The sequence below is a fragment of the Hipposideros armiger genome, unplaced genomic scaffold (assembly GCF_001890085.2).
Source record: "Hipposideros armiger isolate ML-2016 unplaced genomic scaffold, ASM189008v1 scaffold_133, whole genome shotgun sequence".
Taxonomy (NCBI): Eukaryota; Metazoa; Chordata; class Mammalia; order Chiroptera; family Hipposideridae; genus Hipposideros; species Hipposideros armiger.
In genome coordinates, this window is record NW_017731483.1 from 2,282,448 (window position 1) to 2,299,788 (window position 17,341).

General features: G+C 43.8%; 2 protein-coding genes across 4 annotated transcripts in view; one reads left to right on the forward strand and one right to left on the reverse strand.

The window, feature by feature from the left end:
* The window catches only part of TSTD2 (thiosulfate sulfurtransferase like domain containing 2), a 20,463-nt gene extending 6,921 nt beyond the window's left edge, over positions 1–13,542 (forward strand). For both annotated transcript variants that reach the window (XM_019649485.1, XM_019649486.1), the window contains exons 5-10: positions 3,530–3,655; positions 4,118–4,223; positions 7,784–7,902; positions 8,381–8,539; positions 9,104–9,242; positions 11,131–13,542. In XM_019649485.1, coding sequence (XP_019505030.1) covers positions 3,530–3,655; positions 4,118–4,223; positions 7,784–7,902; positions 8,381–8,539; positions 9,104–9,242; positions 11,131–11,468 — 987 coding nt within the window. In that variant the 3' untranslated portion in view covers positions 11,469–13,542. The remainder of the gene's footprint in view (positions 1–3,529; positions 3,656–4,117; positions 4,224–7,783; positions 7,903–8,380; positions 8,540–9,103; positions 9,243–11,130) is intronic.
* The window catches only part of TMOD1 (tropomodulin 1), an 80,381-nt gene continuing 75,440 nt past the window's right edge, over positions 12,401–17,341 (reverse strand). For both annotated transcript variants that reach the window (XM_019649488.1, XM_019649487.1), the window contains exon 10: positions 12,401–13,990. In XM_019649488.1, coding sequence (XP_019505033.1) covers positions 13,926–13,990 — 65 coding nt within the window. In that variant the 3' untranslated portion in view covers positions 12,401–13,925. The remainder of the gene's footprint in view (positions 13,991–17,341) is intronic.

Consider the following 17,341-nt stretch of genomic DNA (forward strand, 5'->3'; position numbering starts at 1 on the left):
GGCGAGTATATAACAAACTCTGTATTTTGAGTGGAAATGTTAGGGGGTCGTCTTATACGCCCAGTCGTCTTATACGCCGGCAAATACGGTACTGAACCTGCTGTTGTAACATGAAAACAACTGTAGACATTATGTAAAAGAATGGGTTTGCCTATGTACCAACAAACCTGTATGCAAAAGCAGACATATTTGCTGACCCCTGGCATAGGGAAATGTTCTTGATATAGTAACTGAAGAAAACGGTTTACGGAACTATACACGTAGGTATGATTCCGAGTTGCTTCTTAATTTTCCTAGAACTTCTCAGGGTTTTTCATTTTGTGCTATTGACACTTGCTGTTTCCTTTTGCTCTAGAATGCTGTTTCCCTAGATCTTCACATGGCTCATTCCTTACTTCAGATGTCTGCTCAAATGTTATCTTCTCAGAACACTAACCTAAAGTAGTCCTCTGTATACCTCATCACTTTCTACCCCCTTCTGCTCAGAGAATTTTAAAGAATTTACTACTATCTGAATATAAGCTTCTATGTTATAATATAGAATATAAGCTTATATAGAAATATATAGAATATAATATGGAATATAAACTATGACCTATAATATAGGTCATATAAGTTTCTGTAATCTAGAACGTAAGCTTCTAGAGTATAAGCTTCTATATATAATGCAGAACATAAGCTTCATGAGGACAAGAACTTTGTCTTAATTGATGTATTGTTGGTGTTAGAATAGGGCTTACACATGACAGACAGTAAATATTTGGAGAATGTTGAATAAAGGAATGAAGTATGTTTGTAACAAAACCACACGTGTGTGTGTGTAAAGATGGAAGGTAGCAGATACCAAAATGTTAGTCAGTGATTTTCTCTACAAGAGTCTTATGGATGGTTTTTATTTTCTTGTTTTTATTATTTTTTTAATATCCCTGATTACATATATACACATGTGTGTGTATAGTTTCTATTTTTAAAATTTAAATCAAAAGAAAGTGAACTAGGTTCCGTCTGAGATCCCCTCTGGCATCAGCCCCTCACCTTTCCCACACGTCCCAGGCTTTAATTCTCTGAGGCAATCAATCATTTGATCGTCAGTGATAGCTTTCCACATCCATGTTTTCCAACAGGTAGTGAACGAAAGCTTCATTTACTTCGTTCAGTTCATTATCAAGTCCTGCCATTTCTACCTAAAATATCCCTTGACTCTATTAATTTCTCTCCACTTCCACCACCTTAGACCAAGCCCCCACGCTCTCAGACCCAGTCCATTTCAGTAGTTTACAAACTACTCTCCATTCTTCCATCCTTGCCTGCCATTTAATCCATTCTCCACACAGCAGCCAGAATGATATTAAAAGTTAAATAAAATCATATCACTCCCTCCTCAGAACCTTTCAGTGGCTATCCAGTGAATTTAGAGTAAAACCCAGATCCTGAACATGCCTGTAGGTTCCCACATGACTTGGCCCCTTTGTACCTTTTCCGCTTATCTGATACCGTTCTTTACTTGTTACACTCCAGTGACTGGGGCTTTCAGTTTCTTGGAGCCCACAAAGTTTTTTGTGTCTTTGGGCCTTTTTATAAGAAAAGTCTTCTTCAAGGAACTCTCCCACACCCACTTGTTTTCTCCTAAGTTGTACTCTACCTTCAGTTCTCAATTCTAACGACACTTCCTCAAAGAGGTTTCCTGATCTTCAATCTATATTCATTTTTCCAAATATACTCTCATAGCATCTTGTAATTTTTATAGCATTTGTCAATTTGTAGCTTTTACCTTAATGTGTGTGACCTCAGTCTCTAAGCTCCAAGAGGGCAAGAGCTGTATTTTTTCCAACTACTATATCCTTAATTCCTAGCACAATTTCTGGCACATAGTAAAACAACTAGTAAACATTTGTGGGATGAATACATTTATCATAATCTCTATTTAGAGAACACCTTGAAAGATGGATATTCTCATAGTAAACCTGAATGTACAAAAAAGATACCAATGTCTTTCCTTGATTTAGGGGCAGATTTTTATTTTTGGCCCACCCACAAGGTGAACTAGCAGTGAGGGTTTCTGACCACCATGTGGCAGCACCTGCCTGGATCTTTGGTCTAAAATCTTAGGCTTCAGGGATCCATGCTCAGTTTACTGAGAGGTTTTTGCTGATAGGAGAATTGGCAGAAGATTAGCATTCAGGTAGACAAAGAGGAGAACTTGAAAATTCTGGAATTATGGAAAAAAGCTCTTAATCCCTATTACTATACGTTCCTTATTGCCTCAGGATATTTGAAGGAATGCAGTGGAAGCTTTGGAAAGGAAAAAATTAAAAGATTTGGAGCCAATAAGAGCTGGGTTTGAATCCAGAGTGCTCATCATGGAACTCCAATAGCTACTACCATTGAGTTGTCATTGGCTTGTGAAATGAATCCCATTTATTTCCATGCCCTAAAATATTGAATCAAGTGAGGCAACAAATGAAGTATCTTCTCTGGGCCCTGAATGAAAGGGGCCTTTAAAATTTTTCAAATTCTATACATCCGGAGGTACCACTGTTATTAAATAGGTAGTAGCAACAATATAGGACCTTGAATTAAATTACCTCTCTTTCCAGAGAAGACCATGATACTGTGACACACTGTTAAACTTTCTCTTAGCACTTTTCTCTAGAGAGCTCAGCTCCCTCTAAAGATGATCCATCTTTAAACTCATATAAAGGATTCTGTAGAACCAAAACAACTAACTTGCAGGGCCTCCAGAGCACTGCTTTGTAAGGCAGCGCCCTTAACCTAGGCTCTAACATCCTCTAACAAGTGAAGTATTTCAAAGAGAATACAGGGTTTGAAAAGCCTCAGATGTGGATACATGTTCATTTGTTCAACAGATACATTTTGAATGCCTACTATGTGGCGGGTACTGTTCTTGGCACTGGCTATGCAACAGTGAACAAAACACAAAATACAAGTTCCCGGAACTTGTATTCCAGTGGGTGGGTTTGCAATGGTGGTCTTTCCCTAAACACCATGCAGAGATTTACTCACCTCAGTCCCATTCCCAGCCCTTACATGTGCTCTGTGCTTTAGGACTTGGGCACCATCTCCCCTGCAGTGTTTTTTGTTGTTGGTTCTCTTTTGTCCCTGTTTTATCAAGATGAAGAAATTGAGTTTCAGAGAAGTAAATTAATTTTCTCAGGGCCACTTGGCAAGGAAGTGGCAAAGCTGAATCTTGATTCTAGATCTGCTGACCTGGATTAAGCTCAGAGCCCAGTTCTTTGGCCATTGGACAAGTGGAGCTCCATTGCAAATGGGGCTTGTAGGAGTTTAATTGATTTTCTTTTGTTCAGCACATATTAACTGTGTGCCTCATCTGTAGGCAGTGCCATTTTGGAAAACTACAGATATCTTTGTGTGGTAGCACTTTGGTGTCACAGCAGTGTCTGCTTTTCTGTTAAACTTATTGACACACATGAGCCAGTTCTGCTCTGGGAAGATTTAAAGAAGCTAAGAGCAGCCTGCATTCCCTTTCTCTCACTATCTTGTGTCTCAGGTTCGAATTGCTACAGAAGGAATCAATGGGACAGTTGGTGGGAGCAAACTGGCAACGAGACTCTATGTGGAAGTCATGCTTTCCTGCCCATTGTTTAAGGATTATCTGTGTAAGGACGATTTTAAGGTAAGAGAAATTGAAAATAAAATGGATCTAGAGTCATTTGCTTCTGCCTCGACGCCTCTTCCTGTTGTAGGTTATGAAGAGGCGGTCACTGCAGAGAAATACGCGGTGCCAAATAAATACCTTTTCCCCATTAGGTTAAAAGGCAGTGCGGTAGAAGGAGCATGCTTGTTCCAGTTCTTCCTCTAAGTCTCCATGTGATCTTGGGCAATTTAGTGCCATCTCTGGTCCTCACCCTTCCTTCCTAAAGAATAAGGATGTGACAGCTTACCCAGTCTGGACTCTAAAACTTAGATGTGTTTGCTCACTAGAGAGACCTCCTGGCCCTTTCAGGGCATCACTCCCTTTTTAGTGAATGATCACATCAGCACTTAACACTACACGGGGGAATAGTGTTGCTCACAAATGTCTTATACTTGGAGATAGAGAGAAAGACTGTATTCTGTTTTGTTTCTCTTTGGCTAGACCAGCAAAGGAGGAGCTTGCTGTTTTCCAGAATTGCGTGTTGGTGTATTTGAAGAAATTGTGCCTATGGGGATCAGTCCCAATGAGATCTCCTACAAGAAGCCTGGTATGCTTCCTTTTAGAAGAAAAAATTTGCTTTTCTTCAAATGGATAAAACAATGTAGAGTAAATGTGGACGTTAGACACTGGCCAGCAAGACTTGTAATGAATCCTCTCTTTAAAATAGCTGTGGGGTGGCTAACACTCGTGACATTCAAAAATTGGCCTTTGCTTTGGTGCTGTGGTCATTGACTTGCCCCTAAGAATGACCTATCTTAGTTATTCTTGATAATGATTTGGCAAGAAGTTGTTTTCTCTTTCCAAAGATAGCAGTATGGGAAGAGTGTAATTATTATTTGTAAATAGTTTGTTAACTGAATAAAACACACAAGCTTTTTGCTACAGGAAGCAAGTGGCTTTCAACACCAAAGCAGTTTGTTTGCAAGTGCTCTAGAATGTTCTTTTCTCCTTTTTTCTCATGGTTACCATAGATGGTTGAAAGACATTTGTTTGGCAGGGCTTTTGTTTTTGTTTCTGATTAACTTTTTACTATGAAAATATTCAAACATTTAAAACAGTAGAGAAAATAGTACAGTGAACGCCCATGTACCTATCATGCAACTTCAGCAATTACAGAGTCACCGCCAACTTTCATCTATACCTGTCCCCTTTCCCCATCCTGCATTATTTGGAAGGGAATCCCAATGCCATGTCATTTCATTCGTAAATAATTTAGTAAATATCTCTAAAAGGTAAAGATGAAAAAAACCTGTAGATCATTTATCACACCTAAAACATTTTTAACAGTAATTCCTTAATATTATCAAACATCTAGTCAGTGCTTAAAATTCCCAGTTATCTCATAACTTTTTATTTGTTTCTAATAGGATTCAGGTAAGGTCCACTCACTGTGTTTGATCACAGTGAGTGAACCTATAGATTTGCTGCCATCTTTTTTTTTCCCCTTAAAGTTTATCTTTTGAAGGAACTAGATCACTTTGCCTATAGAGTTTCCCTCAATCAGGATAATGCTGATTGCATCTCCATGGGATGTTCCTCTGTCCTCTGTATTTTCTATAAATTAGTAGTTAGATTTAGAGTAGTGCTAATAGAAATATAATGTGAGCCACATATAGAATTTTGTATTTTCTAATAGACACACCATAAAAAGGAAAAGGAAACAATTGAAATTAATTTCAATACACAGTATAGTTAAAATATTATTTCAACATGTATCTAATGTAAAAAATTATTTTACTTTTTTTGCATACTAAGTCCTTGCTATCCTGTATCTGTGTCACCTTTATTATAGCACATCTCAAGCCACATTTCAAGTGTATGTGGCTAGTCACCTGTGGCTACCATATTAGCTCAGATCTTGAGACTTGAGGAGATTCAGGTTTGGTTTCCTGCTTTTTTTTCTCCAAGACTACTTCACAGGTAGTATTGTCTCCTTTCATCAGGAAGCAAAAGGTCTGCTGATTCTGTTCATTTTTTTAATATGTAAATATTGAAAAGAAGCATATAAGAGTTAAGCCAGGAGAAATGGGAGTAAGATAGAAGCATCTGGGAAAAGAGACTCAACATACGAGGAGAGAAGGACCAAAAGGGAAGGTGTCTGCTTAGTGTCCCTACCTTAGCAGGAGGCAGGATGAAGACAAACACCCCTTCCTTGGCCACTACAGGACATTGCTCAGGAAGGTAGGGAGAGTGCACTCCAGGGAGTACTGTGCTTTTTTCATTTGAGCCAAGTTGTTTGAAGGCACCTCTTTTTTCTTGTTTTTTTTTAAAGATTTTTATTGGAGTTGGGGGATGGGAACAGCGCTGGGGAATTGGGGGAAGGGGAACAGACAAGTTGCTGTGGTTTTGTTCTTCAGTTTAGTTGTGGAGGACGTTGCTTCACTGACCCAAGTTGGCACCATCATTGCACTCTTCCTGGGCGAGGCAGATCAGTTGCCGGCTTCTGGATGGCTGCTCACGGCGGCTGCTGGCCACACATGGTAGCCCATGGCAACCCACTGCAGCAGGGGCTGCAGCCTTTGTCGCTGGCGACTCACAGCAGCCCAGCTCTAGGTTGAGCTGTTGTTCAGCATCTTAGCTGTAGAGGGCAGTGTCACTGGCCCTCATATGTGGGATCCGAACCGGGGCCCTCTGGCGTCTCAAGCCAGCTCTTAACCAACGCGCCACTCAGCCGGCCCATGAAGGCACCTCTTTTAAACATGTCCATATGAGTTACTGTCCAGTCAGGCCTTCGCAAAGCCAGGAGAGCAGCAGCAATAACAGCGATGGGAATGGGTTTGGTTCCCGGTGGCTCCCTATAAGTAGAATTCATGGCAGATTTTCATGCTGCTCACCACAGTTTTGAATCTCCCTTTTCCCCCCACTGTTTTGGTGACTACGTAATTACGTGATAATTACTTATATAAAACCTGGCCTTCTTACATTCTCCCTACAATCCTAGGTTGGGCAGGTCAGCATCCACATTTGTTGGCTGTGCTCTGGGGCTCTAGCCCCACCTGGGTACCCAGCAGGTCCAGGTGGTTATTGGGATTCATTCCTGAGCGGAAAGAGGCTCTTTTGGTGCTGTCAAGCTCTGCCTCGGGTGGTGACTGAAGTCACCCGCCCATGAGGTGTGTTTACTCTACATTGCCAAATTCACCAAAGTTCCTTACAGTTTACTGAGATGTGTGAACCCCTAAAGATACAGCAACATTTCTACTCTGGAGAGTCGAGAGGGCAAAGGGCCCTACCAGACAGGTTCTCTCGTTTTTAATCTCCTTATATTTTACTTACCTTCATCTCCTTTCTCTCCTCCATCTTCTTTTCATCCTTTTCTCTCTCACTCTTCTTTCTCATATATCATTCCTGCTATCACCCCCTCCTACCCTTTTCTCTTTTACTCATGCACACAAACTTAAGACACATTATTCTTACCCTGTTGTATTTTTAAAACACATATTCCAGGCCGGCCGAGTGGCTCAGTTGGTTAAGAGCTTGCTCAAGAGTGCGAGCTCTGAGCAACAAGGTCGCTGGTTCGATGCCCAAGCTGAGCTGCCTCTGAGCTGCCAACAGATGGCAGGATGGCTCAGCTAAAAAAAACAAAACAAAACAAAACAAAAAAAAACATATTCCAACTTTATTCCACAACTTCATGCTCACATCTGCGGGTGCCAAAGTTCTTAGCCTTGAACTTGGGCTTGACCTTGGTATAGAACAGTTTATAAAGCTTATAGTCAAGCATATACCTGTCCAGGCTCCTCCATGTATAGTGACAATAGAACACTGGCTATAAAATGGACTAGCAAACCCACATGGCAATTTAGATCCCACGTATATGGCTTTTATCATTGGGTGAGATCAGGTGTAAGGATGCAAACTTCTTTGACTATTTGTACACTTCCAGGTCTACACAGTGCTCATCTTAAGAGGAAGGAGGGTGAGGACAACTGGAATTACTAAATTATTTCACCATGATCATCAGATAGTGTTATTTTGAGACATAGTTATAATTATAAAAAATTGAGGTGGAAAGAAACAAAGCAACATGTAAGTTATTGGCCTGGTCCAAATGTGATTGGGTTTTATTTATGTATTTTGTTTTAACTAATTTTTTTGGTTTGGTTTTAGGAATCCATTTATCCCCTGGTGAATTTCATAAAGAAGTAGAAAAGTTTTTGTCTCAGGCAAATCAAGAGCAAAGTGATACTATTTTAGTGGACTGCAGAAACTTCTATGAAAGCAAAATAGTAAGTAAGAACCACAATTTAGTCCCTGCAGCATGGCATGTTTCCAAAGAGGACACTGTGTGTGCCCATCTGTGGCCAAGTCACATGTATCTCTTCCTACTGCTAGCAGCTGCAGAGAAGCCCCAAGCCTTGAACTCAGGATCTTGTGAGAAAGTCTAAGAGAATATGAAGACACCTTGGCAAATAGTGTACTTTTTGGCTCCCATGTACCTACCCTTGACTTGTATCAAGGATCTTGTAGAGTTTGCTTTGGGCAACCTCTCCAGTTCCCTTGAGGACTCTGGGAAGGTGACCCACAGTCCACCAGCCTTGTTTCTGAGTTCCAAATCTTGAAGTTAAAAGGTCAGAGTGTGGGTTGAGAACAGCAACTAGCAAGTATTTTCTTGCCGAGGTTTGGGGTGTTTGACACAGAGAGAACCTTTGTTCTTACCAGGTGTGCTTTTCTGATCATTTGCCTTCTGCTGCTCCCATGTTGTAGGGACGATTCCAGGGCTGCCTAGCCCCAGACATCAGGAAATTCAGTTACTTCCCCAGCTACGTTGACAAAAATCTAGAACTTTTCAGAGAGAAGAGGGTACTCATGTATTGCACTGGGGGCATCCGTTGTGAGCGGGGTTCAGCCTACCTCAAAGCCAAGGTGAGTCACCACCCTTGGGGCTCTGCAGGCATGGCAGTGAAGGAGACTTCTCCTACTGCGCGTGTGGAGCTTTCCACACCTCCAGCCAGCCAGGGGGTTGTTTTCTCCTTGTATGGCCCCAACTTAGAGTCTATAAGTACAAAATCTGAAGTTCTTAAATCTCAGGATGCAAAAAGCACTTAACAGTCTCTAAGAATCATCAAGTAACTAAGGGAAAGATTAGTGAACATCTCCCTTTTCCTAATCCTTTTGCTTAATCCTGAGAAGAACAAATTCAGTAACACTGCATGTCCCAACAGGTGTCTTCCTATATTTAGGGGGCAGCAAAAATAGTTGGGCTTCCTAGGATCTAGAGAGTGAAAGCCCTGACTGCTGTCGTCGCCCATCCCCCTGGTAGGCAAGATCTGGCCAGTTGGTTCCTGGACCCCTTGGTCAGCAGTTTCTCAGTGTCCTGCAGTGGGAGCCAGGAGCCCCCCTTCGACATTCCTCACCACACGCCACTCTGTGGCGCTTCACTGGTCTCTGCTTTTCTCCTGAGATTTCCTCTTGTTTTTCCGTACATAGGGAGTGTGCAAGGAAGTGTTCCAGCTCAAGGGTGGCATCCACAAGTACCTGGAAGAGTTTCCTGATGGTTTTTACAAAGGGAAGTTGTTTGTTTTCGACGAGCGTTACGCCTTGTCTTACAACAGTGACATAGTGTCAGGTAGGTCCGCAGAGGCCCAGAACCTACACTTGTGATCTGGCATACTCTCTGTATTAACCATTCTGGAAGACAGGCTGGTACTGATTACTTGAAATAGGAAGAAGAGTACGTAGCACCACCATTGCCCAACAGAGTTGGAGATACAGTGGTGCAGCAGACAGAACCCTGGACCAGGAGTCAGGAGGCCTGTACTGGGATCCTGGCTTCACCATCTACTAGTTAGGCAAGTCCTTCAAAATGAGGATAATGTGCCTTGTTCTAACTTCCTGCTAGGAGTTGAATTAATAGGCTAAAGCAGGGGTCTTAACCTGGGGTCAGTATATAGAATTCAGGGATTCTGTGAATTTGGATGGGAAAATATGTATAATAATTTTATCTTTATTTTCATAACCCCTCACTAAATATAGCACTTCCTTCAGTTATGAATGTAAGCGACAAATTAGTAGTGTTATATGTACCTGTGACTGTTGTCGATGAAAATCACAATATTTTCATAGATCACAGTTGCTCCAGGTATCTCAAAATAGCATTTATGTTCATCGTTGCTTCAAAATGGAAATAGTTCTTGGGCCCACCACTAAGTCTTATTATTTAACATGCTAATAAATATCTTATTATATCCCAGATTTTAAAAAATAACTTTAGTATTTTGTATTTCTATATAATTAGTTTCCTTTGTAATCCTGTGTAGGTTATTTTATGCATTTAAAGAATATTTTGTTTAAGACAGAGTCCATAATCTTCACAAGACTGCCAGGTAAACCCATGGCACAAAATAAAAGAACCCCTAGTTTAGATGATATATGGACACATGTGGTATGCATGTTGTGGGTGGGGTATTCCAAGGTGGAAGCTGAACCTAGGGCCAAGCCCAGAGACAGGTGGTCACAGGAAGGGGTGGTCACGTGAAGTGTGTGGTTTGACTAGTTGAGAGTCCACACTAACATGGTATGAGATGAGGGCGATTAGTAAGGAAGGATGGAAATAATCCTTAAGAAAAAATGGCTCTTACCCCTGGATGTCACACTCTTGAATAGGAAAGGTCACTGGCAGACAATCCTAGTGACTATTGCAGTTTCTAGAACTCCTGGGATCAGAAAGTGAGATTGCATTACCACTCAGATAATAAATAAGATGTGAGTTTGATTGATTTTTTAAAATTCATTTTCACAGTCTTATGTTGTATCTCTTATTGAAAGCTACTTCACATCTGTTTGGGAGCTAGATAGAGTACTGAAGGGAGAGAGAAGGCCCAAAGGAAGCTTAGATAAGCTAGTAAGGAGACTTGAGGAAGAATGATGTTACCAATGGTAACAGGAAGTCAGCAGGAAAAAACGACCTGAGAAGGTAGATGATGCAAGCAAGCTTTAGGAATCCGTGTGGTCAAGTGTCTGCTGGCAACAGCAGGAGAACCTCAGGCCTGGGGGAGAGGTATGTGGACTGCGGACGTTGAATGTATTAATAGCTTTGGGATCGTCTGCATTCAGATGTGTTGTTTCCCAGTGAAAAAGGGAATGATCTAAAGGAAAAAGATGATTGAACCAGGGGCAGTTGGCCAGCTTTGGAATAGTTAATGAAAGAGAGAAGCATTGCTACCTGTTTTCTAAATGGGAAAAAGGAAAATGGGTCAGTGAATGTGGGAATCAGGAAACCAGTTCCCAGAAGCCAGCTCCCCCAAAAAAGTGGTGATGGGCACCATTTTTTTGTTAGAAGACAGGAGACTTACTGTTCAGAAACCTTCCCCAGGTGTAACAGGATATATTAGATTCTGGTGAGCTAAGAGTTATATTTAGGAACTGGAGAAGTGCCTCTCTACGCGTGCGTGCATGCATGCGTATGGACATGCGCGTACGTGTGTTTATAACAAAGGCTTGTCTTCCTTCCTCAGAATGTTCATACTGTGGAGCCCCATGGGACCAGTATAAACTCTGCTCCACTCCCCAGTGCCGCCAGCTCGTCTTGACCTGCCCTGCCTGCCAAGGACAGGGATTCACAGCCTGTTGTGTCACATGTCAAGAGAAAGGGAACAGGCCAGCTTCAAGCTATGCCCAGAATAGCTTTAAGGAGGAATGTGAGTGTACAGCCCGACGGCCACGCATACCCAGCGAACTCTCACCGCAGGCACAGCTCCCCGTGAGCCCAGAGCCAAAGCCTGATGTTGATGAGGATGGGCCGTGCTTGTGTGAGCCGCACCGTCAGCATTCCTCTAAGCCTTCACAAAGCTAGGTGCGGAACGACCCCGTATTGGAGAATATCAAGGCTGCAGCAGCAGAGAAACGGGAGGCCTTAGTGCTGTCCAATACCACTGTGGCCAACTGGTCACCATATTGGCCACCTACGCTTCACAGGAGGAGGGAAAAGGGAGTTGGGTGCTGACCACTTCCCTGACATGCTGACACAGAAGATGCTAGAGCGCAGAAAATGGTGAGCTGTGTGGGATCCCAAAGCTGCCGAGGGATAGAGCCGTGAGCCTGGTGGCCAGGTCATGCCCGCTCTGTGCCATGCAGCAAGCCTGGTAGTAATAATTTTTCTTGTCACCAAACCTGTCTGTTCTGATGGCCAAAGTGTGAAAGCTGTGGCCCCTGAATTACACTCCTAGGAACCAGGTCCCTAGGTCACCTGCCATCCACCCCTCCCTCACCTCGTGTCTGTTAGCCTGAGCGCACTAGACCAGGATCTGCAGACCCCAGCACTTGGCCCACCTCCTGCTTTTGTAAACAGCGTTTTAGTGGAATAGCCATACCTGTTCATTTACATAGGATTTATGGCAGAATGAAGTATTTACAACAGAAACATTATGGCCTGCAGAGCCTACGATATTTGCTCTCTGGCCCCTTACAGGAAAAAATTGCCACCTCCTGGTCTAGACAAGCTCATCTGATGGAGCAGATGGTCTTAAAGATGTGGCCCACCTTCATTTTTTATTGATTTGGTTCTGTGAGAGATTTCCCCCTACTAATCTCTACTTCCTCCAACACTCACAACACTCTTAGCTGTTAAGTATTCTCTTTTTGAGAAATTCAGATTAGCTTGATGACACTGACATATGAGCACCTCGGGATATAAGACATTCTGAGTGAAGGTCATTTCAGCACGCTGCCATGGCAGTTTCCCAGCCTTCCTTGTCACATAGGTCCCAAGAAACACATACGCAGCCATTCATAGACCAACAGATTTAATATTATGTTGCAGTTTCCAGTGATGCAGAATAGAGCTGCAATTTGTGTTTCAAAGAGAAGCCGGTGGGGATGGCTGTCCCTGCAGCACGGTGCCACTCCTGGGCCCATGTGCAGCCTCAGGAGACACTCTTTCATAGTGGTGAGGCCCTGGCTCCACCTCTGGTTACCCTGTACTGTCCACGTCATCACAGTTCAGTGTGCAAGACTCTTTATTGTCAAAAGCCTCTGCTCAGTGCTCTGCAGCTTAGTCTGTGCTCATCAGCTCTTTAGCCTGTCCTTTATCATAAGATTTGCCCAATCACTCATGAAAATAACTCCCTAAGCAACAGAAATAGTAGCTTAACTGGCACTGTGGTATATTAAAAGGCACAAGGGCACTGTGGCTTAACATTTTTGCTGGACCCCAAGAGGTGCACATGATGTTAAAAAAAGGAGGCGGCAGAAATACCAAAATTATGTTTTCAGAATAATCATCTTGGGACGGTTTGGCCAGGGTTTCCTAATTCTTTAATATCTGGATCTTCACCACTGGCCTCCAGAGGCTTTAACTTTTACAGGCATGAGGTTAGCAATGACTTGTCTAATAGGTGCGACCACAGGTCGTTGAAGTTTGTCAGCATAACCACGGTGGACGAGAAATGCATCCCTCTAATGTTTGACCTCATAAGCCGTTAGCCCACGGTGCAACACAGAAAGGTGTTTTCAAGTATTTGGCCATAGGTTTTCACATCCATCAGAAGGTTGGCATTCGATAAGGACAAAATTCTTTCTGACGCCGGTATTGATTATAATTAAATCCCAGCTGTTCATAAGGAACACTCAGGGAGATGTCTGGTGCCTGGGCTTGGTTTTTGAAACTTGAAATCTTACCATTGGCTTTTCTGTCATTTCCTTATTTCCAGCAAAAGGACTCTCGTGTTCTATGATTCCTGGCAGAGCTCTGTGGCTCCCGTCTTTCTGTCTTTCTCGAGGGGCATAATTATATTCTTGATCTGGTAATCAATTTGGCAACTTTAATCTCGAAGTTCTTAAAATTTAAAGGAGGGTTAATAAAGAATTATGATCTGTTTGCTAACCAGATAAGATCAAATTTGTAATAAATATTTTATAATGCTTCTAAATCTTGTGGAAGAGTGTGCTGTTTGTTCATGGGTTGCACATTTTAAATACTCCTGAAACACCACATAGCAAGGCCACCCAAACCAGGCTCTTGGGGGTAAGTCACTGCTGCTATAGCATCATCAGTAAGATCTGCCGGTTCAGGGGCGTCTTAGTTTTTAAATAATAACCAGACTGAACTCCTGTGACTAAAGAAAAACTTCACATTAACCATAGTTTATAAAATTTTCAACTACAACCACTAGTTAACCTAAAACCTTAGTGCATAAAGAACTGAACCACAAAAGGGTTTTGTGCCGGCATTTTGCCTCCTGGTTTCCACTGCAGAGCACAGAGTATCAGTAGAACATGTCCAGTTCAAGAGCGTGGTCGTCGCTGCCACACACTAGACGCCACTCCGGCACTTGGGAATGATGGGCCCAGTCAAGTCTGCGAGCCGCCTCTTCCTCACTGGAAAGGAATGGAGATGAGATGTAAGCCGGTTGCCCCAGCACCAGGAACCACCACTGTGGCTTGGAGAAGGCACTGTGAAGCTTCTCGTTAACTTTTTGGTTAGCAAAGTCTCAAGTCAGTTGTTTTTCAGACAGTTATGTGTGGATTGTGTAACAGCCCTCTAGTTTTGTCAGCGTTCACCCATGAGGGCCTGTGGCAATGTAGATTCAGTCATACATTACTTGTACATCGCTGACCACACAGGTATAGAACCCCTTTATCTAGCTCCACTGTTTTTCCTTTTGTGTACAGAGGCCCTGCAGTTGAAGACCCTTAATCCAGTTCAGATAAGAATTAAGTTCAGTTGATCTTCCTAATGAAATTGGGTCTTAACCTGCTGGAAACTTTTCCCTCAGCCCCTTCTCAGAGCTCCTGGCCTGCCTCCTGCCTGTATAAACAACAATTTCCACCTACGATTTCCCTGATTATCTGTGTCCCCTTGACATTTTCCCAGGGACAGGAAAATATAAGCTCCAACGCTGATCACAAAACAAAGGAGTTAAATGCCACAAAGAAGAAAGCACTAGCCAGGAGGTTGCAGGCTGGAGGCATTAGCTTATAGGATGACTGGGGATGGGGAGGGGAGGGATTTCCCTCTGAAATCATAACAAGGGAGAGTGTTTTGAAATGAATTAAGTGTCTGCAGATGAAGACCAAGCAGCAAGCTAGATCAGCCACAAGAGAAAGACCAAAGAAGTCTATAGAGCCGGTAGGTGGCAATCAGGGGGCTGCTGGTGTGGCAGAGATGGAAGCTATTGCCCAGAGGAAAAAAGTCTGTCTATACTTAGACGTCTTCCAGTTCCCGAGCTGAGCCGGTAGACCTGCGGCCACCAGATCGATGCATACGAGCTGCAACAAGAACCGAATCAGCGTGTGCATGACACTGAGCATATAAAACAACGACCCAGGGAGGAGCGGTACACAAGTTGTAGCTGGGAGCTGGCGGGATGGGGCGCATGGGGCACACGGGTCGCCCAGCCTGGGGCCTAGATTTCAGCCAGTGCCTGAAGTCCTGCACACCCCTTCACTCTATCAGAAGAATAACATAAATCAGTAGGCAATCCGGTGAGAAGACACTGTCTAGCCACATTCCTGGAACTATCTGAATGCCCAACACCTTGAGGGTAGATGTGGAGAAACCAAAACCCAAAGAGCAGAGGAGGTTTGCCCAAGGCAACCAGAGGGTTTACGTGAACCTGACTTAAGCATCTCCATATTAGCTCCATATTCGCTGTGCAAGCATGCCCAGCAGGGCAGTCCTCATCACACGTCGTTTACACTCAACACCTCATTGCAGCCCCTCCAGCAACTCTGGAATGTCAGCGTTGTTACCATTCATTCCCACTTTACGGGTGAGGAAAGAAGGGTTGAGAGAGTACATTTCTTGCTCAAAGCAATAAAGCTGGTACCAGAGAAAACCAAGGCTTGCATCTCAGTCCAGCCTCCCTCAGTACAATCCAGGCCAGTCTATGCAGGGCTTATATGTTCACATCTCATCTGGTTCTCACAAGGAGGATTAGCTCCTTTCCTCTGGAGTGGAAAAGAGCCAGGGTCCTGAGACCTGGCAGCAGAGTCAGGACTCTGGGTACAGAAAGGGGATTCCATGTTTCTGTCCCTGTACACGCCCTTACTGTGTACACTGGGCTAGATCTGTACCGAGTTCCCCTGGCAGTGACCTTACGGGGACTGGATGAGGAGAGGGGAAAGGCACCCATTTACTCAAGTATTTTTCCCCATTTTAATTACGAAAGAAATTGAGGCCAAGAGAGGGAAGTAACGTGCCCCAAGTCATGGTGAATAAGAGACAGAACTGGGAGTATTAGTCTCCCAATATCCTCCTTCGATTCAGGCGGCTTTTTACTTTCATGAAAGCAACCCCCTCTGCATTGCTTATCATTGCAACCCCCAAAGACTTGTTTATTGTCAGAGCTGGAAGGCATCTTGAGTCATCTGGTCTAGACCAACCTCCATCGGCCGCTCGAGCTCCGTCCACCACTTCCTGCCAAGCTTGAACACCTCCATCATGTCTTTGGGAAGCATTTTACATTCATTGATATATGCAGTAGCATTTACTGAGTGCTATTATGTGCCACACACAAGAATCAGAAATAAAGATATTGCCTAACAGGACCAAGATATACCAACAATAAGTTTGATAAAATATTATAGGTACCCTGGCAGGTCTCTATCAGGTATGAGGCATAATGAATGAAGGGGTCAGATCTTCCGAGGATGAGCAAGTAACATGTCTGCTGAATCTTAAACGATAAAGGAGGGAGCGGGAGCATTAGGCGTTAATGGCCCTCTGCCTGAGTCACTGCGAGACACTTATGTGACTCAGACTGGTTGGTACTAATATGGCAAGAGGATGGCTCGCCAGAGGTGTCCAGAGATGAGTCTAGCAGGGCCTCACCCAGAGAGGAGGTGGAGAACACAGACTCTGGGGCTGGACCGCCAGTTCAAGCCCCACTTCTGCCCAGTGCCTGCAGGTAACCTACTTCTCTAGGCCTCATTTCCTTAGCGTAGAATGGGGCTCATCATAGCACCTACCTCACTTGGTTGTTGGCAGCACTACAGGAGTTAGTAAGGTGGGACGTATTCAGAGCAGTGCCTGGCACACAGCGAGCGCCTTGTCAGTATCTTTGATCATAATACATAGTGTGAAGATACGAGTCATCGGAGATCACCATGGGAAAACATAGGTGGGGATCCACAGCTCCTCCTGGATACCACCATGCCCAGGCGCTCCCATAGAATGCTCTGGTAAAAGCTCAGTGCACAGGTGGGAAGGGTCAAAGACACACCAGTCAGGATGGGTCCTGGGAAGGCCACCTGTCTGCAGAGATACTGGCTGACCCATGACCTTGGGGACTGAATATCCCCCAAGGAGGAGCCCACCCACCTCACAGGCAGGGAAAGCCAAGCACCACAAAGACCCAGCCATGGGCCAGGAGCCAGCAGGGGCAGGTCAGAGTGAGAAGGAACATGGAGAGGCCAGCTCCCTTCCCCCAGCTCCCTTCCCCTCTATGCTCAGACATGGCTAACAACCACAGTGGCCAGGCAGGGCTCACAGGAGTTTATGATAAAAATATTCAGCTGGAAAACACGGAAGCCCGACTGCTTCGTTGGAACATTGAGAGCGGGATGAAAATACTGTGTCGGAAAGAAACGATTTCTCTTTTGCAGGAGGAAGCTGATGCACTATCACAATCAGAAGTATTTCTTTTACAAAAATTAGCAGGTGGGCTAGAAATCCTACAACACCAGCTAGCAGTCCGAATGTTATGTGTAATCACGGAAATGATTCTG